The sequence below is a fragment of the Cetorhinus maximus genome, chromosome 16 (genome assembly GCF_964194155.1).
Source record: "Cetorhinus maximus chromosome 16, sCetMax3.hap1.1, whole genome shotgun sequence".
Taxonomy (NCBI): domain Eukaryota; kingdom Metazoa; phylum Chordata; class Chondrichthyes; order Lamniformes; family Cetorhinidae; genus Cetorhinus; species Cetorhinus maximus.
In genome coordinates, this window is record NC_135894.1 from 16,767,373 (window position 1) to 16,788,501 (window position 21,129).

At 42.8% G+C, this 21,129-nt stretch overlaps 1 protein-coding gene across 2 annotated transcripts in view; it reads right to left on the reverse strand.

Moving 5' to 3' along the window:
• wwc3 (WWC family member 3) overlaps positions 1-19,459 on the reverse strand; it is a 233,251-nt gene extending 213,792 nt beyond the window's left edge. For both annotated transcript variants that reach the window (XM_078559419.1, XM_078559418.1), the window contains exon 1: positions 19,137-19,459. In XM_078559419.1, coding sequence (XP_078415545.1) covers positions 19,137-19,267 — 131 coding nt within the window. In that variant the 5' untranslated portion in view covers positions 19,268-19,459. The remainder of the gene's footprint in view (positions 1-19,136) is intronic.
• Between the last annotated feature and the right edge of the window lie 1,670 nt (positions 19,460-21,129).

Sequence of the window (21,129 nt, forward strand, 5' to 3'; positions counted from 1 at the left end):
TAGATTAATTCCTTTGCCTAACAAGAATCTAAGGTTAATCAGTGGTAGATGGTAATGTGGAATTTGAAACACAAACAGATCAGCCATGATATTATTGAATGGCGGAGCAGGCTCGAGGGGCCGAATGGCCTACTGCTGCTCCTATTCTCTATGGTTGTTTGTACAGAAGCCAGACAATATTCCACATTTCAAATACATTATTTTTACAAATTTTGAAACACAAAACAAATTAGGGTTATTACACTGCACTCTGACTAGAGAATAACAGCAGAAATTTTCTGGTGTCAGCATTAATACTGATAACCTTGCACCCCTGTCCTGCAGATGGAGCAACCAGCTCCAGCAATACTACTCGAGTCACTGTGCTGCCCACAATGAGCTCCCAGAATAGAATGGGTCAAGAGCCAAGAGCAAAAGGAGAATTGGCATTTATGTAGCACCTTTCACAACCTCATGACACCCCAAAGAACTTTACTGCCAAAGCAGTACTTTTGAAGTGCAGTCCACTCCACTGTTGAAGTTCAAGAAAACATGGCAGCCAATTTACACACAGCAAGATCCCACAAGCAACAAATGAGATAATGGCCAGACCATCTTTTTTAGTGATGGCAATTGAAGGATAAATATTAGCCAGGACAGCACTGCTCTTCTTCAAATAACATCATAGAAACTTGTTTACACCCACCTGAGGGGGCAGATGGTCAGTATCACATTGCTGTTTTTAGGAGTTTGCTGTGTACAAATTGGCTGCTGCATTTCCTACATAACAACAGTCAACAGTGACTACACTGCAAAAATACTTCTTTGGTTGTAAAGTGCATTGGGACATCCAGAAAGGAACGACATGAACTCAAGTTATTCTCTTTGAAAGTTGAAGCTCTCATTTGCATGCAGAATAAATTCAGTCTTATAATAAGCTCGGACAGAAAATGACATGCAGGGTGTACAAACCTGTCTCATTGCCTGAAGAGAGGACAATCAGAAAAGTCCATCTCGTCTAGATGTCTTCTTCTTAGGCAGTCCCTTGGGATTGAGGATGAGCTGTTTCCACTCTTGTTTGATGGGTTCCGAGGTGGCTGATAGAGTCTGCATTGTGCATTAGACTTGCCACATGCAGGGCAGCTGTTGCTTGAAGGGTTGGGCAGATGAGTCTTTTTTGGTGGTTTGTGCTCTCTCTGGAGTCTCGACTTTACCTCTGTGTTCCTGACAAAGGTGTCTCGATGTGTTCAGTGTCTTTCCTGAATGATCCTTGTCCATCTTGGTCAGGCACAGTCCAGGGACTCCCATGAGTCAGAGGGGATGTTTGACCTCTTCAGGGATGCTTTGAGGACATCCTGAAAGTTTTCACTGGCCTTTTGAGAGTTTCTTGCCATGACCAAATTCCAAGTAAGGCAGTTGCTTCGGGAGTCTGGTGTCAGGCACACAAACAACATAACCTGTCCGTTGGAGCTGGATTTGAGTGATTGGCACCTCGATGCTGGGCAGGTTGGCTTGGGAGAGGACTCTGTTGTTGGACCGTCTTTCTTGCCACTGGATTGGAGGATCTTGCGAAGGCATCGCTGTTGGGACTGCTCCAGTGCTTTGAGGTGTCTGCAGGCTGTGCAAGTCTCTGAAGCGCATAGGAGCATGGGGATCACTGCTGCCCAGCAAACCATGACCTTAGCCTCGGGTTTGAGATCGTGGCCCTCAAATACTCTTTAAAATCAGTCAGCCAAAGACTGAGCTGACACATTGGAGGCAATGACAAATTTCGTCATCTGTGTCTGCATTCATCAGGAGGAGGCTCCCAAGATATGGAAAATGGTCCACATTTTCCAGGATCTCGCCACTGATCTTAATCAATCAACGGGACGATATATCGTGCTCTGGGAGTAGTTGGAAGAGGACCTTTGCAGGTGTTTCATGAAAGGCCCGCTTTCTCATATGCTTCGGAGAAGGAAGAGGAGCCAACATTGACCTGGAGCTCAGTTTCTGAGTAAGCGCACACACTTGTGTCATCTGCATCCTAAGCTGTCATTATTCCACAAGGCCTCTGACTCTGCAATCCCTTCTATTATAATCATCTATTTCCTACTGCTCAGTGACTTATCATACTTTTTTCTCTTATGCTTCCTAATGATGAGGGTGGGGAATCTGTGTACCTATGACCACATATATACCTGCAAATGATCATGCACAGACCCTGTTAATGTTCCCCAGCAAAGCCTGGCCTCCTATCATTTTAGAGCCCTCTTGCCATTGGACCAAGGCCCTGCTCTGTCAAGACTGTGTGGTGGTCAGCGTGCAACTACCACCACTCAATGCAAAGGTCAAGCTGTAATATTTGAATACAAAGGATTATGAATTTCAATGATGGAATTCAAAATGGTCACACTTAGAATTAAAGTGTTAATCAAATGTTACATATACTTGGTGTGTATGTGCCTGCAAACCAGTGATTTACCTGGTTAGCATTTAGCACTGTCCCAGGAGTTATTATTACTTCATCTTTCAGGTTGTCTTTTGCACTTTCACCACATTTTGCCACTTGAGTCTGACTCTACCTCATCAATACAGCAGCAAAACTAACTCAGCCAGACACCACTGCTTAACAAAAGGAGGGCAGGCCAGATGAAAGTTTTAAAGAGAAATTTTAGAAAACAATTTTAGTAACAGCATTTCATACATTTGTTATCCACTTCTTTGGTTCACATTCCAATTTTTTTTTAAGAATTGTGTCACAGCTGATTGAGATACTTATGTACATTAAAGGCAGTGTATAAACAGCTATTGAATCCTATCCATTAGAGAAAGCAAAGTATAAACTCTAATGACACTGATCCACAGGCAGTTAAGAGCCCAAGTCAAAGTGCAGTTTAGAGCAGTCTTCACAAGTGAGATATTCTGGAAAACGTTCTACTTTGAAACACTTGGAGGGGTGAGATTGCTTCAGGTGAAGTTTGTACAGGTAAATCATTACTCTGTACAGCAGAACTAACCGCATCATGCCTTAGTAATGCCCCTGTGACGCACATGTTCTAGAGTAACAACCATGGTCTTGGCAAGTAACCCAAATACAACACATACTGCAACGTGTGGACAACAGATAAAATCCTATTCAACTGCATTCTTGCAGGATGACTACAAGTTCCCCGAGGCAGTATGGAAGCAAAATAGTGTATGGGTAGTAGTAAAGTCAACATCACTCCCAAGAAGGGAAGAAGTCACTTGTGCAATCAGTGGTTGAGACTTGTAACATGCAGTGTGTGGTAGCAGATGTGTAAGAATATATTACACAAAACAACACTGAAATATAGTCAGATCTGATCAACATTACCCCAACACTTACTTCATCTCCTGAACGGGATGTTTCATGTTACTTCTCCCATTCCAATATTGGATTTCATAGGAAATCCAAATCTTGCCATCCACCACACCCACCGCTCCCTTTCACCCCAGCCTGTACAGTGCAAGCCCACAGACGGATGTGGTACTCATGAATATCCAATCTCAATCCTGTTGTTTGGAGAGAGACAGAAATTACATTCCAGATGCAAGATTCTCAACCATGCTGAGTGGAAACTCACCACTTCCCCACATAACCTTTCAGTGAAGTGAGGAAGCAACATGACCGACGCTCAGCCTGTACTCACTTATTCTGCAAGCAAGAGCAGCACTTTTCATTATGAAAAGATTTTAATTTTGCTCTGAATAACCTTGCGTTTCTAGTGTCTTTCATGAACTCAGGATCTCCCTAAGCGGTTTAGAACTAGTGAAGTGCTCCTGAAATGTATTCACTGCTGAGAGTGTAGGAAATATGAGAAGCCAATTTGCGCACAGCAAACTCCTACAAACGGCAATAACAATATATCACCAGGTCTTAGTGTTGATGAGGGATAAATGTTGGTCAGCATACCATGGAGAACTTCTTTAAAATAGTGCATTTGGAACTTTCACATCCACCCAAGAACACAGCTGGGACCCTGGTTTAATAGCTCATCTGATAGACTGCACCTCCAACAGTGCAGCCTCAGCACAGCCCTCAAGTGTGAGGCTAGATTAGGTGCTCAAGCCCCAGGAGTGGGTTTGGACCTCCTGAGTCAGAAGCAAGAGTGCTACCTTTGAGCCACAGCCAACACATAATAAGCAAGTGATGCTGCTTGACCACCTCGAGAGTCATTCCTGTGGCTTGCGCACAGCTGGTACAATGTCCCTCTTGCCAAAGAAGAAGTTGTTTTCATATGGTCACATCTCAAGTCATCATTCTTACATTCACATGTTACAATCCTTAGTGATGCATTTATTATTTCTACTGAAATGTGTTTCATTTCATATGGTACATAAAATCTGTAAGACACATAAAATGTCAGAAATACAAAACAGCAGGAAAGTTCACATCTGGCAAGAGAAAAGACAGGTTATGAGTTTTCAGCAGAACAGGACCAAGAATGTTGTGATTTCCCTTTTCTTTTTACAGATGTTGGACTGTTCTGCATTTCCTGTTTTTATTTCAGATTTCCAGCATTTATAGTTTTTACTTTTCATCCTGAAATGTATATTGTTTTAACTTACACACTTTCACACAGTGGAGAGTTATTTCAAACCTGAGATGCATTACAGCAAAAACATTTTGAGCAACAGGTGAAGCTGGCCATTTCATGCTGCTACTATGCAGTTGCAACATGAGCGGTATTTTCCACTAACAGGATGCTGCCATCAAGCCAAAAAGGTGTTCTACCTACCACACACATTAGTAATGCTGTATAGGAGTTTCAGTGCCAATGCAATGGCAGGTATGTAGGCCGTACATCCCAATGACTGGCAGATCGTACTAAAAAGCACATCCCTTCAGCTGTTCACAGTAGGCAGAATACTAACTGTACTCAACCAATCTGTGCTGGCAAAGCTCAGAACATAATGTCCAACGATAGATGTGATTCCACGATTGGACAGTGCTTGCTGAATAATCCTGAGTGTGCTAAGAATTACACAGAGAACCAATTTTAAAAATTGTCAGGTTCGCAATGTGGCTCACATAAGCTTGCTAGAAGCTCCATGCATTCATACAGAGGGACCTGTCTTCTGCAGGCAAAAAGAATATGTCCAGGCATTGCACCTTTTTTGAATTAAACAAAAGCATGAGGAACAATAGTTCTCTGGTGCATTCTCCATCGCAATGCCTCAACTAGAGTCAACTTGCCAACTAATTTTGCCACTAAATTTGTATTAATAAGAAGGTTGTATTGGAGAAATTAATAGGACTGGAGGTTGATAAATCCTCGGGACCCAGTGATCTACATCCCAGATTGTTGAAAGAGGTGGCTATGGAAATTGTGGATGAATTGGTGATCATCTTCCAAAAATTCTATCGATTCTGGAAGGGTTCCTGCAGATTGGAAGGTAGCAAATGTCGCTCCACTATTTAAAGGGAGGGAAAGAGAAAACAGGGAACCATAGACCTGTTAGCCTTACATCAGTAGAAGGGAAGTGCTAGAATCTGTTCTAAAGGATGTGATAAATGGACACTTGGATAATAATAATCTAATTCAGCAAAGTCAACATGAATTTATGAATGGGAAATCATGTTTGATGAAGCTGTTGGAGTTTTTTGAGGATATTGCTAACAGGATAACGGGGAGTTGGTGGACATAATACACTTGGATTTTGTTTTTCAGAAGGCTTTTGATAAAGTCCCCCACAGGAGGTTGATTAGAAAAATTAAAGCACGTGAGATAGGAGGTAATATACTAGCATCGATTAAGGACTGGTTAACAGGCAAATAACAGAATAGGAATAAACGGGTCATTCTCTCATTGGCAGGCTCTGACTAGTGGGGTACCACAAGGATCAGTGCTCGGGCCCCAGCTGTTCACAACATATATTAATGATTTGGACGTAGGGACCAAATGTAATATTTCCAAGTTTGTGGATGACACAAAGCTAGGTGGGAACGTGCGTTGTGAGGAAGCTGCAAAGTGGCTTCAAGAGGATTTGATCAGACTTAGTGAGTGGGCAAGTACATGCTACATGGAATATAACGTGCAAAAATGCGAGATTATCCACTTTGCTGGGAGGAACAGATGCACAGAGTATTTCTTAGACAATAAAAGATTAGAAAGTTCAGATGTACAAAATGAACTGGTTGTTCTCATCAATAAGTCGCATGCAGGCGCAGCAGGCAATTAGGAAAGCTATTGGTATGTTGGCCTTTATCACAAGATGATGGAGTACAGGAGTAGCGAAGTCTTGCTTCAATTGTATAGGACCTTGGTTAGACTGCACCTGGAGTACTTTGTGCAGTTTTGGTCCCCTTACCTTAGGAAGGAAACTATTGCCATAGAGGGAGTGTACCAAAGGTTCGCAAGGCTTGTTCCCAGGATGGCGGGACTGTCCTATGAAGAGAGATTGTGGAAGCTGGGCCTGTATTCTCTACAGTTTTGAAGAATGAGAGGTGATCTCATTGGAACCTACAAAATACTTAAAGGGATAGACAGGGTAGATGCAGATAAGATGTTTCCCCTGGTTGGGGAGCCTAGAACCAGGGGTCACAATTTCAAAATAAAGGGGGAAAACCACTTAGAACTGAGATGAGGAGAAATGTTTTTACTTAGGGGATTGTGAATCTTTGGAATTCTCTATCCCAGATGACTGTGGATGTTCATGCAGTCCATTGAGTATGCTTAAAAGTAGAGATTGACAGATCCTAAATACCAACAGTGTGGGAAGAAGACACTGAAGTAGGTGACCAGCCATCATCATATTGAATGGCAGAGCAGACGCTATGGGCTGAATAGCCTGCTTCTGCTCCTATGTTCCTATGTCCCTAATCAGCACCCTTTTCTTATGCTTGTTGATCCCTTTGAAATTTGGCATTCCTTTGTTTGTCCTGATGAGTGCAAGACAAAAGCTTTAACAGCATGTCTCTTCTTTCAGCAATACTCAAGTTCTGTACTACCAAGCAACTATTTACAGCAACATTCTTCCCAAGAAGTTTTCATACAATTCCTTGATTAATTTGTCATCAAACATCTCACTTCCAACTGAATGCTGCTTTAATGATGTGGCACTGAGCAGAAATCCAGCCCAAGGCAGTGGAGACACTGGTCTCCTGCCCAATGCCCAGGAAATTAATTTGAACAGTCTTGATTCAGCTCCCTGTAAACATACAGCCATGGCTCAAGACTTCCTACAACTTGGCACCCATTGGCAGAAACTAAATGGCCTCATTCAGAAAAGCTGCAGAGCTTGAAAGAGCTGGAGTTCAACAGTAAAAAGGATATAATATAGGCACTCTCCTGGGACTGGGGTTTAGGTACTTGGGGGCATGAAAGAGGAAGCGGATCACGAGAGAGAGTGAGCCAATTACCATGTCACCTTAGTCCAATGGCCTTCTTACATGAAATGGCCAGCTCAGATTTAAATGTACAAGGATAATGAACACTCAAACACGTTTGCTTTTCAAATCAGTAAAGCTGCAGAAAGGAACAAAGCAAAGTACACAAAGAAAAGCCCGTCCGACAGTTTATTCACCTGCATAAATGAACAGCCCATTTTCCTCCTAATCCAAATAATTCATCATCCACATGTTTGTCCAAGGCAAACACTGCTCCCTCAATCAAGCACCACTAAAACAGGTTGTCTGGTCATTAGCACAGCACTGTTTCTGGGAACTTGCTGTGTGTTAATTGGCTGTTGAATTTCTTACATTGCAACTGTATCTACACTTCAGACAGTACTTTATCGGCTGTAAAGCACTTTATGAAAGCAGGTCCTTTTTTTTTAAAAATACTTATCCAACTCACAAGGGATTAGACATGCATCTTGATGCCCTATTGAATTCGGATTATCCTAACTGCTACAGCAATGGGACAAAGTTAACAAAAAGCTATTCCATCACCAACTTGGATGGTCTCAGAAGACATAGTACAGCTGAACCACAATGAAAGTTGGCAGCTTAAACTATCATTTGTGTGCTGCATGTGTACCATTACATATGTAAATATAACATAAAAATCATCATCATCTAGATGAAGGACAACAGTTACCAACTACTGGTTTTGAATTGGGAAAAACGACCAATTTTGCAACACTGTCAATTTAAAAGCCATGCTCTCAAAGTCTATTTACGACACCCATTTACCACACAAAAACACCTTCTGAGTCACGTAGCAAGGTAGGCACAGATATCCCATCGCACTAACTCTAGCTGGAACAGAAGTAAGCCATCCTGCTCTCGATTCTGTTTCACCAGTCTGTTAGATCACAGCTGATCTCCAAGTGTTCGGAGCGTAGAAAAGCATGGAGACTTTGTACTGAGCATCAACTGGCACAGCACAGACTTCTCAGCCTAAAGCAGATTTCAGCAACAAGAGTGGTTTAGTTTATAGTTTTTTTTTTAAATTGTGAGAAATATGAGTGGGCATTTTATGCACTTTGACCCATCTACCATCAAAATTAACTTATGAAATGAATTGCGATAGGCAATTTGTTCTAGGGTTATCTTTTTCTCTAAGATTTTAGATTAACAACAAAAACTTTTATTTAAACACCGCCTTTAATGTAATGCAATATCAGAGGGTCTTGTGGTGCAGCAGGTAGCGACCCTACCTCTGAGCCAGAAACTCCTGGTTTGAGTCCCAACCCAGGACTTGATGGCCACTGAAGGTGCCTTCGTGGCATGGTCAAGCAGGTTGATTGTAAATCTGTAAATCTTTCTGATACGCTTATGGCAAGCGGTAAGAGCGGGAGTTTTCTGGTCAGCCAGAATGGTGTGATAACTGCAGCACAACACCCTCCCCATGTTAAAAAGACTTCACGCAGAAGCTCTTGGCATGTGGCAAGCATCCTCACTTCAAGGGGCTGCTAGGCAGAATGCAACAACCCAAGGCGCTTCACAGGAGCATTATAAAACAAAGTATCACACCGAGCCACATAAGGAGATATTAGGTCAGATGGCCAAAAGCCTGGTCAAAGAGGTAGGTTTTTAAGGAGGAAAGCAAAGTAGAGAGGTGTAGGGAGGGTATTCCAGAGCTTGGGCCCTTGGCCACTGAAGGCACCATCACCAATGGTGGACCAATTAAAATTGGGAATGCACAAGAGGCCAGAATTAGAGGAGTGCCAATATCTCAGAGGGTTGTGGGGCTGGAGGATATTACAGAGATAGGGAGGGGCAAGGACATGGAAGGATTTGAAAAAAAGGGTGAGAATTTTAAAATCAAAGATATTGCTTGACCAGGAGCCAATGAAAAGCAGCGAGCACAGGGGAATAGCACTTGCTGTGAGTCAATATGCAGGCAGCAGAGTTTTGGATGGCCTCCTGTTTACGGAAGGTAGAATGTGGGAAACCAGCATTGGAATAATTGAATCTAGAGGTGACAAAGGCATGAATGAGGGGTTCAGCAGCAGGTGAACTGAGACAGGGGCAAAGTCGAGTGATGTTATGGAGGTGGAAATAGACAATCTCAGTGTTAGCATGAAAATGAGGTCAAAACCTCATCCCGGATCAACTGTGACTCTAAGGTTGTGAACAGACTGGCTGAATCTCAGACTGGCTGAATCTCAGACTGTTGCCAGGGAGAGGAATAGAGTCAGTAGCTAGGGAACAGAAGGGATCTAAAACAATGGCTTCAGTCTTCCCAACATTTAATTGGGGAGAATTGTTGCTCATCCAGTACTAGATGTCAGATAAACAGTCTGATAATTTAGCAACAGTGGAGAAGTTAAGATAGGTGGTGATGAGGTAGAGCTGGGTAACGCCAGTCTACATGTGAAAGCTAACACTGGGCCTTCAGATGTTGTTGTCTAGGGGTAACATGTACTTGAGAAATAGAAGGGGGCCCAGGATAGATCTTTGGACACCAGATATATTAATAGCAGGAAAGTGGGAGCAGGAAAAGAAGCCATTGCAAGTGGTTCTCTGGATACGATTGGGTAGGTATGAATGGAGCCAGGTCAGAGCAGTCCCACCCAGCTTGACAATAGTGGAGAGGCATTGGAGGAAGATGATGTGGTCAACCTTGTCAAAGGCTGTGGACAGGTCGAGAAGGATGAGGAGGGAAAGTTTTGTCACAATCACATGGATCACAATTAACTACATACAATCAATGTGATCTCCTCAATTTGATTTGAAAGCCTAAGGGGGTCAGAAGGGAATTTCTCAGATTTAATTTTTCTGCCTTATGGACCCTGGGTTTTTTTTCTGTTTTTTGCCTCTCTCAGGAGATGCCTAGTCATGATGCTGTAGATATGGGTATGGGGCAAGTTTGAAGGACCAGCTGTCAGAAGGCAATCTATGCATGCAGAATGACCTACACATTTATACACTGTTGACAACCTCAGGGATGTCCCAAACTGCTTAAAATCTAGCAAATTAATCGGAGGTGCAGTCACTGCTACAATGTAGGAAACGCAGCAACCAATTCGTGGACAGCAAGCTCCCCTGTTCTTCTTCAAAAAGAGCCAGGGGATCATTTACATCTACCCAAGAGGGCAGACAGGGCCTCAGTTTAACATCTCATTCAAAGGACGGCACCTTCGTCACCCTAGCACTACCACAGCACTGCACCAAAGTGTCGATTTTGCTCTCAATTCTCTGGAGTGGGACTTGAACCCAGCACTTTTTAGTTCAACGGTGAGATCGCTACCAATTGAGGCACGGCTGGCACATAATATATATAGGTATTTAAGATCTAAACCTTGGCTTAACTGACAAGGTAAATCTGAAATGTGTAATATAAATTAAGACTTAAATTTTCTTTAATCAATCCTATGGATATTTGAAGGAATGTTTGGGCCTCAACCGAACATTACAATGGGGAAGGAACCTCTTAAGGGAAGTCATGTAAACTGCAAGAAGCCCCAAGGAGCAGATACTATGCCATCTCTTTTTGAAACACGGGTCATTATAATCTAGTCTCGGGGGCTCTTCTGCATCATCAATTTCATTTTTTTTCTGTACTTTTTACAAGCAAACATTCAGCAATGACTTTATTTTAAATCTTTCAACATTTGTCTCTTAAAATTGCCTAATCTAACCAATAGGAATGATGAGACATTGTCAACCATTTACCTGTCAAAATGGGTGAATACAGAGTGCCAACTGTGGGCTCTTATGATTTAACAGAAGCTACTAAAGAGTTACACATACATAAGGAAAACAAAACTGACACTTCAGAAAAACCTTATATACCCTCCTCAGAACTAGATGGCCGTTTGACCATTGGAAGTTGATTTCAAAAGAGCTGAAAAGAGTTTAATGAGGTGACAGTTTCAGAAGGGAATTGCTGCTCGTGAGGATCCATTGTGAAAAGTGATTTTGCAGTTTCAACCGTAATTCCTTACAATGCTACTTGGAATAAAATCGCCTGTAAATTGGAAAATTCATTCTGAGAATCCATAACATGGGCTAGTGTAATGCAGAAAGACAAAGGCAAATTAGGAAGCAAAGCTAAGGGAACTATGCGTTTCCACTGCCTTCATTATAGCTGACCTTAATTACTTGATGCTGACACAGGGTGGCTCAAATGTCTGAGCTAGCCCAATGCTATCATCCTTCACTATGATGAGATGCACCATGTCTTAAATTAGCCTGAACCTCAGAATAGGGTGTGTGTGTGTGTGTGTGTGCAAGAAATGAGCTGCCAGCTGTACTAATCGCACTTCTTGTTGGAGGTGCCATCTTTAGGATGAGATGTTAATCTGAGGCCCATTCTGCCCTCTCACGTGGACATAAAAAAGTCCTATTTCAAAGAGTGGGGTAGTTATCTCCAACATCCTGGAAGATATTTGTCCCTCACCCAATATCACTAAAAAACAGATCATCCGGTCATTATTACATTGCTGTTTGTGCGAGTTTGCTGCTCACAAATTGGCTTCCCTATTTTCAACATCACAACAATCATTACACAAAAGAACTTAATTCATTGTAAAGTGCTTTGGGACATCCGGAGGTCATTGGAGGTGCTATACAAGTGCGAGTCTTTCTCTCTTTATTTCTTGCTAAAAAGGAATAAAACAACTTTATATCTTCTTGAGTTACTACATTTGTATTTTAGTGAGGGAGTAAAGTAAAACTGATTATAGACCACCACTCTGCTATCAAGAAAGTGACTCACTATCCAAATTTGATTGATCGCAGGAACAATCTTTCAAAAATACCAACAGAAGCTACAATATTGCTCAATGTCGTTATTGGATATGATCCAATAATAATCCTCTCTCGAGATACTGGCTCCTTGAAACCATGCTGGAAGTTTGATTGAAATCCGGTAGTGCTTTCAAAGCTATTGCATTCGCAGACAGACAGACGACACTGATTACAATACCTCCTTTCCCTCTCAGGTTGGAAGCAATTAACTGTTGCACGTTTACAGCTTCCAGAAAGAATTCTCCAGAGTCTGCAACTTCACTGGCGTTCCACTTAGATTGGACACAGGACAGCCAGAGAACTACAATTTCAGTTACCTCCACTCGTCCCATTGTTGTTGCTCAGCACAAGACCACAACCAGAAACACACGTTTGAAACACAGTGTACATGTTGACGTCAGCCTATACTAGTTTGTTGTATTTTGCTCAGTGTTCATTCAGAAGAACCAGAAGCACTTTTTTTGGGTGAGGGCAATTGGCTTGCAATCACTGAAGCACAGACCAATTTATTTTTGCGGCAGCTCCTACTGGCTTTGCATTCAGTTAAAACAGTTTAAAAAGGTACCTTGTTGGTTGCAGCCCGTACTGGATTCCTCATGGGCCATCTGGCTTTCTTGACTGCAGCCAATGCCCTCAGAGCAAACCAATCCTGCATTGGGGCTTCATATAAGCATAAGGCCCCTTAGTTGCATGGATAAAGGGCTTTCTCAACATGGCAAATGGCACACTTTCGACTCAGTGAGAATATGCTTCCTGTCTACCAAGCTAGAGGCCTTTTAGTGCTAATTTTCAAGCAGAGAACAGCGTATTTCTAGGCCTTACTGTCCACAGCTCACTTGGCTTCATCTAAATGAGGGTTTAAGTTGCAAAAAAAATACTCAGACCTCACTGTTGACTTGCAGGGATTAAAACCGCAACCTTCTCTAACTGCCTAGAAATAAGGCTGCACCCAAATTTCTAGAATGCCTGAGGGTGGGAGGGATCCTCAATGGAGAAAATGCCCTCGAAATATGGACGGGCTAAGCCATAGAATTAGCCATCAGGCATCAGCAAACTGCCCTAGGTGACACAGCCACAGTCCATAACAAGTCAACACAACAGCAACCGTGGACAGTCCCGAGCACAACACCAGGATCCAAGATGTTGCATTAGGTGCAGAGGCCAGTCACTGGAGATCAGGTCACGATCAACTGTAAAGAATGATTAAGTAGTCAATGAAAATTTTATAAATTACAATAAGAAAATTCAGTTTGCAAGGTGGTTTATTTAAAACCCTTATTCCAAAATTGAAGAATCCAATGATGACTTGGTTAACCCCAATGGCCCTACCCCAACATCATCCAAACCATATTTAGGACAAAGTGTACAATATTCAATAAAAGATCAAAAAAACTTCAACAATATTAACTGAACAGCACACACCAAAGAAGGAATGCATTGATGCACAGAATTAGTTGTTTAAATGTTTGTTAATGCTATTGACATAATTGTGACAGCCAATCCAATCAAGGCAGCATTTGACCGAGTGTGGCACCAAGGAGCCCTAGCAAAACTGGAGTCAGTAGGAATTGGAGGAAAACTCTCCACTGGCTGGAGTCATACCTGGCACAAAGGATGTTGTGGATGTTGGAGGTCAGTCATCTCTGCTCCAGGACATCACTGCAGGAGTTCCTCAGGGTAGATCTGCTGCGCATTTGTTTAACATTGTCCTTTTTCTTATTCATTCATGGGATGTGGGCATCACTAGCTAGGCCAGCATTTATTGCCCATTCCTAATTGCCCTTGAGAAATTCCTAGGCCCAACCATCTTCAGCTGCTTCATCAATGCCCTACCTTCCATCATAAGGTCAGAAGTGGGGATGTTCGCTGATGATTTATAATGTTCAGCACCATTCGTGACTCCCCAGTTACTGAAGCAGCCCTTGTTCAAATGCAGCAAGACCTGGATAATGTCCAGGCTTGGACTGACAAATGGCAAGTGAAATTTGCGTTACACAGGTGCCAGGCAATGGTTATCTCCAACAAGAGGGAATCCAACCATCGCCCCTTGATGTTCAATGGCATTGCCAACACTGAATCCCCCACTATCAATATCCTGGGGGTTACCATTGACCAGAAACTGAACTGGACTAGCCATATAAATACTGTGGCTGCAAAAGCAGGTCAGAGGCTAGGAATCCAGCAGCAAGTAACTCACCTCCTGACTCCCCAAAGCCTGCCCACCATCTACAAGCATGATGGAATACTCCCCACTTGCCTGGATGAGTGCAGCTCCAATAACACTCAAGAAGCTTGACACAAACCATCCAGGACAAAGCAGCCCGCCTGACTGGCACCCCATCCACAAACATTCACTCCCTACACCACCGGTGTACACAGGCATCAGTGTGTACCATCTACAAGATGCACCGCAGGAACTCAAAGTTCCTTAGACAGCATCTTCCAAACCCACGACCACTACCATCTGGTAGGACAAGGGCAGCAGACACATGAGAACACCATCACCAGAAGTTCCCCTCCAAGCCACTCACCCCAATCCTGACTTGGGAATACATTACCGTTCCTTCACTGTTGCTGGGTCAAAATCCCAGAACTCTCTCCCTAACAGCACTGTGGGTGTACCTACACCACATGGACTGCAGTGGTTCAAGAAGGCAGCCCACCACCACCACCTTCTCAAGGGCAATTAGGAATGAGCAATAAATGCTGGCCCAGCCAGCGACGCCCACATCCCACGAGTGAATAAGAAAAAAAGGTCAATGTTAAACAAATGCACAGCAGGAGAGAGGCAGAGAGAAAGATACACACAGAGACAGTGAGAAAGAGAGAGAAACAGGCAGAAAGAGACAGGGAGACACAGACAGTGACAATTTTAAAACCAGCAACAAAAGAGAACCTGAGATCAACAAAGGATGAGAAGTTTGATGGAAAGGCAGGAGCAGAATGACAGCACGGATAAGACAGAGATCCTGACAAGCAGACTACAGTAAGGCAAGAAATGAACGACATTTGCAAAAACCAAGAGAAATGCATCAGAACAGGTTGAAAAATACTTATCATTTAATAAATTCACCAATGGAAACGAAAGAAAGGAAACAAGTCCACAAAGTGTGACTTTTAGTGGGGACAGGATGTTTTGTTGGATTAACTCATGGCAAGTGCAACAAATTTAAAATATTGTGATGAAATGCCAGCTGCCTAACTTGCAAATCACAAATATAATAGCACTCTCTAGAATGATAGAGTGAGAGAGAAAGCACGTGTAAGAGAAAGGGGTGCATTTATTTAGCACACAACCTCAGAATGTTCCGGATCACTTTACAGCCAATTATGTACTATTTGAGGGGTAGTCGCTGTTGCTGGGCAGAAATCTTTAAGAGATGTCTTGCATTGGATCAGTTGGCCACACAAACTCCAACTTTTGCGTTGCAAAAGCAAAAACTCAAACTCAAAGCTACACCAGACCTGAGGGAGTCCGGCTCTAACAGGCTCAAGGGCTGAATGGCTTACTCCTGTTCTTATGTTGGGCCACTGAGCTCTATTTGTGAGCAAAGAAAATGTTGCCATTCCTTTATTGAGGGGGTAACTCCGCTGTGACATCTTTATTTCTGAGCTAGGCAGACAGTTGTCACTGTGAGCCATGGGTCTTCAACAGCTAAGTCCTGCGCTGAATACACACTTCAAACAATGAGCATGCAGCCACAACATAAGATACCGTACATCCTGTTGCTTAGTAACCAGTGAACACTCTCCAGCATCTGATGCTTATACATTGCATATTCTGAAAAATATTTGTACAACAAACCTTCAAAACTCACAAACAAGTGTATGAACTGTTTTTGATGCACCAGTACCACTCAAGCATGCAACCAATTGCGTAAGAAGATGAGCGTAGGAACTAAATCCCAATTTCTTTGTGCTTGGCGCTAGTACCTCAAACTCCGTGTTCCACCCTCACTGTGACACAGAAAGGAAAGCACGTGCAAATCTGCATTACTTGGCCTGACAAGATTTGCATACAGCAGCTAGAGTGAGAAGTGTGCCTGAAAAACAGGCTTTTTAAAAAGTAGTTTACTAATAAATTGCACACACAAATTGTTTATATTGTAGAAATAGAATAGATACATCAACAACCAGTGACCCATTTAAAAAAGGCCCTTGGCACAGTAACAAGAATCAGTTACGCTGCAGAAGGTTTAATTTTCATGTGACTCGTTTCTGATATATACTTTATGTCCATCATATGGCATTAGAACACCGATAATACAGCACATCAATAATAAATATTTTAATTAAGATATACATAGGTTCAAACGGTTTGGAAACAAAACTGAATTACATTTACCTTTTCTCTTGAAAAAGGTGAAATATGGAAAGTTTCACATATGCTCAAAGCACTTTTTGAGAAGAAGCTTCTCAACTTGCCCACAGAACTGAGCTAGTCAGCTGATAGTGTAAATTCTGTACCAGCCTTTTATAAAGCTGGCCAGATTGGAACCAACATTCCTTCCAGGGGTAGAGTAAAAATCCAGCTGATTAAATCTCCTCTTAACCTTCGCTGCTCTAAGGAGATCAATTCCAGCTTCTCCAACTTACCCATGTAATTGAAATCCCTCATCCTCTGCACCTTCTCCAAGGCTTTGTATATTCACTTCTATATAGATACACATATTTTATATATTCATAATTTTACAAGTTTGCAAAAGCTATCCCCAAATGGATATTTCATAAGATACATCAAATGCATATTTATAATTGCATGGAATTTGAACCAACTCTGATATACTTGGATTTATTGTTGCATGTAGTTACACAATCACATGAATTTTATTTATGTTATGTATTGTATATTGCCCATGTTTTTCATGTCCATCTATTTCATTTCTAATTATATAACACACACCAAGAGCAGTTGAGACGGGTTTATTTATGTAACTGCAATATGCAAGAACAAATTTATGTCTTTATTTATCTCTCTGCCGTGAACGTTTCTAATTCAAGTTCTCCTTTTAATTTTTAATCCTAAACTATTCAAGAGGGAGCCAGCAAAGTTCCAAGTGAGAGTCAGAGTCATAAAGAGCTCCATTATGATTGGAATGGACTATTAGAAATTACACTCTGTAATATTAGTGCTTGAACATTAGCATTTGTAGGAATTTATTCTACTCACTTTTCAAAAAAAATATAGCAAGTATCATAGAATATCATTTCAAGCTAATGGTAAGCTATTATTCTATTGTGTCTTTTGTTCATCGATATGTTTATAGCCAATGACCACCTGCCATGTGGATCCACAAAACTGCTTTTACCCCTGAAGACTTTCAGTCTAAAACGCAAGAAAACAAAAATGCAATTCTCTTTTCAAATCCATCCACAAGTGTTAAATCCAATCAAGAAGTCTGGTTTCACATTGAGATGAAAAAGAGGGACAATTTGTTCCCAGAATGGAAATTTGAAACCTTTCCATTTTACACTCTTGGTATCATGCTTAATAAAAAAAGAGAACCTGCATTTATGTAGCAACTTGTATAACCTCAGGACATCCCAAAGCACTTTACAGCCAATGAAGTAATTTTTGAAGTGTAGTCACTACGGTAATGAAGGAAACGCAGCAACCAATTTACACACAGCAAACTCTCACAAAGAGCAATGAAAACGTACCCAGAAAACCGAGAAGCAGGTGGTATAAAACGAGTTCATCATGGCTGCTCAATAGAATGCTACAACATGTTAAGAGTAATTTTCAGGAGAACAAGTCAAATGTAAAATATTACAAGGACTATGCTGCAAGGGTGTTTAATTGGCTCTTGGGGCATCTAGGAACATCCTGAGGTCAAGCAAGGCAAGTACCTTTTTAAAAATCACTCGAACTATAACAATTCCAACAGGCTAGTACCAGAAAAAGCTGATATGAAAACACATCTGTTGGATGATTGCCATGCTCAAAGTATTCAATGTATATTAAGCAGTTTTGTACACCATGTTCATAATTCCAGCCCTTCTGAACAAATAGTTCTCTTCAGCTTTGTAATAAATACCCTCTGAAAGATAGCAGGAAACTTTCACCCCCCCCAAAATAGTCAGTTTATCCCAGGATATTTCCACATAACCTCCATTTTACACACCCCCCCACCCCCCCACACCCCCCGCCCCCCAAAAAAAAGTGCCTAGAATAAGCAACTGAGAATTTAATCTTTTTAAGATACAAAAATGAAGAGAGATAAGCCAAGAATGTGCCTGATGTACACTGAGACCCATTCCCCATGTCTGCTTCGCATTTACAGAATATTCCAACTGTATTACAATTGTTATCACCAGCCTGAATAGCAAAAAAAAAAAATCGAGAGGGAAAACACATACAAAAATTAAATAGCAGGATGTGGATGTGGAATTTCCTCTATTTGGGTGGGTTGAAGAGAAAGGGGGGGGCTGCAGTTCTAACAATAACCAACACTGGCAGAACAAATCACACAATGTGATAACCAACAACTCTTTTTTTTAATGCTCATTAGAGAGTTGGGGAGGACAAACATTCTTGTTAAAAAAAAAATCTGAGGAGAGGTCTACTCCAAAAAATACCAACGTTTGGAAATTTGTGAGGAGGAGGAGGAGGAGGAGGAGGGGGGGGGAGTTAGTTGAAGAGGGAAGGGAATGAAAAAGCAGCCCTGTCCCATAATTTAATAAAAAAGAAACATAGAAGTGGTAATAATGATGGTGAAAGAGTGGTTTGAGCAGCGAGTTAAAGAGACAGTGGCCGAGTGACAGCCAGCCTGGGAGTTGCCTGTCAGGGAGAGCCCAGCCCTCGCTTCCCAGTGTCAATCCCGCCGCCCGATACATTGTTTCAGTCGGTTCACAGTATCGAGTTCACAAGTATCGAGTTCCCAGTTACAGTAACATCGGCTGCTCCGATTCCCCCTCCCCGCCCCAGGCAAGTATGTGTGAGTTTGGAGTTGTAAAGCCCCCCCCACCCACCCCCCATTCACCCCCCCTCTTCCCCCCCCAGCCGGTCTACCTGTCCCGCGGGTCGATCCAGCTCGTCTGCCGGGTGTTGTGATCGATGTAGAAGATCCTGCCGTCGAAATCTCGGGCTTCCTCCCAGCCGTTGGGCAGCGGCAGCTCCCCGCTCGACCTCCTCCTCGGCATCGCTCCCCCCTCCTCCTCCTCAGCCCCCTAACGCATTCCCCCGAAAGAGCGGCGCCGAACCCTGGACTGATGGCTCCCAAAGCGGCCGGCTTCACTCTCATGGCTCGGTCTCTCTACCTCTGCTCCTCCATGTTGCGTCGCTGTTGGCCCGGGATCGCTGTCTTATTCCTTATTGGTGTGGCTATTTGCATAAAACTTCCCCCCCTCCCCTCCCCTCTCTCTCCCTCTCCCTCTCCCTCTCCCTCCCTCCCTCTCTCTCTCTCTCCCTCTCCCTCCCTCTCTCTCTGAGGTGATTAATTATTAATATATACCAGAGCCAGCCAATCCCAAACCAGGCAGAAACTTCAATTCAGTTTGTAATTTTTTTTAAAAAAATGTTTTATTTCTCATATTCAGAAAGAATTTGGCCCAAGTTTGTTATGAAAACTTCCCCCCCTTCAAATTTTCTTTAGAGGGAGAATGGCCTTTGCAAAAGTTGTGCAGTGGCCTGGAATGTGTGTCCTGCCTGGAAAGAAACTCTGGGCTTTTAATGCCAGTTGGAAAAGGGAAGCTAGTCATTTGGCGCTTTACTGCCTTTTTTTTTTATAATAGAGTAGCTGCTTCAATAATGCTGCCTGTCACTTTGTTTATGCGGCGTGAGATACTGTGGCTACAGAACTGGTTTTGTCTTCCAAGCTTGACACTCCAGTGCAGTGTAAGTGCTGCATTGTCGGAGGTGCTGCCTTTCAGACCTGTCTAACCCCCACTCAGGTGGACGGTAAAGATCCCATGGAACCATTTCAAGGAAAAACAGCTGAGTTCTCCCCGATGTTCTGGGCCAATATTTAGCCCTCACTCAACACAACCAAAAACAGATGATCTGGCCATTTATATTATTGCTGTTTGTGGGAGCTTGCTGTGCAGCTACCGCTCAATCACACCCTCTCCACCTTCTATACCCATTAAAACCAATACACTCCGTCACCTTGGTACAGTCCTCATTTTTACTCCCTTAGGTCCAAGGGGCATAGACTTGAACGTCTATGGAAGACAACAGGTTTAACCATTCGTTGCCAGATCTGACTTGATCACATAAAACACCATAATTTTGCTCTCCTCTGCCAAAATGCTCACCATTCCAGAATCATCCTGGAATGCAAAGGTAACCCCAACCTCCTCCCCAAAATCCACAAACAGGACTGTCCCAGTAGACCGATTGTGTCAGCCTGTTCCTGCCCCATGGAACTCATTTCTTCCTATCTTGACTCCGTTCTCTCTCCGCTTGTCCAGTCTCTTCCCACCTACATCTGCGATTCCTCTGATCCCTTACGCCATATCAACAATTTCCATTGCCTAGCCCTAACCACCTCCTCTTCACCATGGCCAATCCCTCTACACCTCCACTCCCCACCAGGATGGTCTGAGAGCTCTCCACTTCTTCCTTGAACAGAGGCCCGAACAAATCCCCAACTACCACCTCTCTCCTCTGTCTGGCTGAACTTTTCTCACACTGAACAATTTCTCCTTAAAATTGTCTCACTTCCTCCAAATAAAAGGTGTGGCTATGGGTACCCACATGGGCCCCAGTTATGCTTGACTCTTTATGGGGGATGTGGAACATTCCTTGTTCCAGTCCTACTCAGGCCCCTCCCACAACTCTTTCTCCGGTACATCGATGATTACTTCGGTGCCGCTTCATGCTCTTGTCTGGACCTGGAAAAATTTATGAATTTTGCTTCCAATTTCCACCCCTTCATCACCTTCACATCTCCGACACTTCCCTTCCTTTCCTTGACCACTCCATCTCAATTTCTGGCCCACCAATATTCATTACAAGCCCACCGATTCCCACAGCTACCTCGATTACAGCTCCTCACACCCCG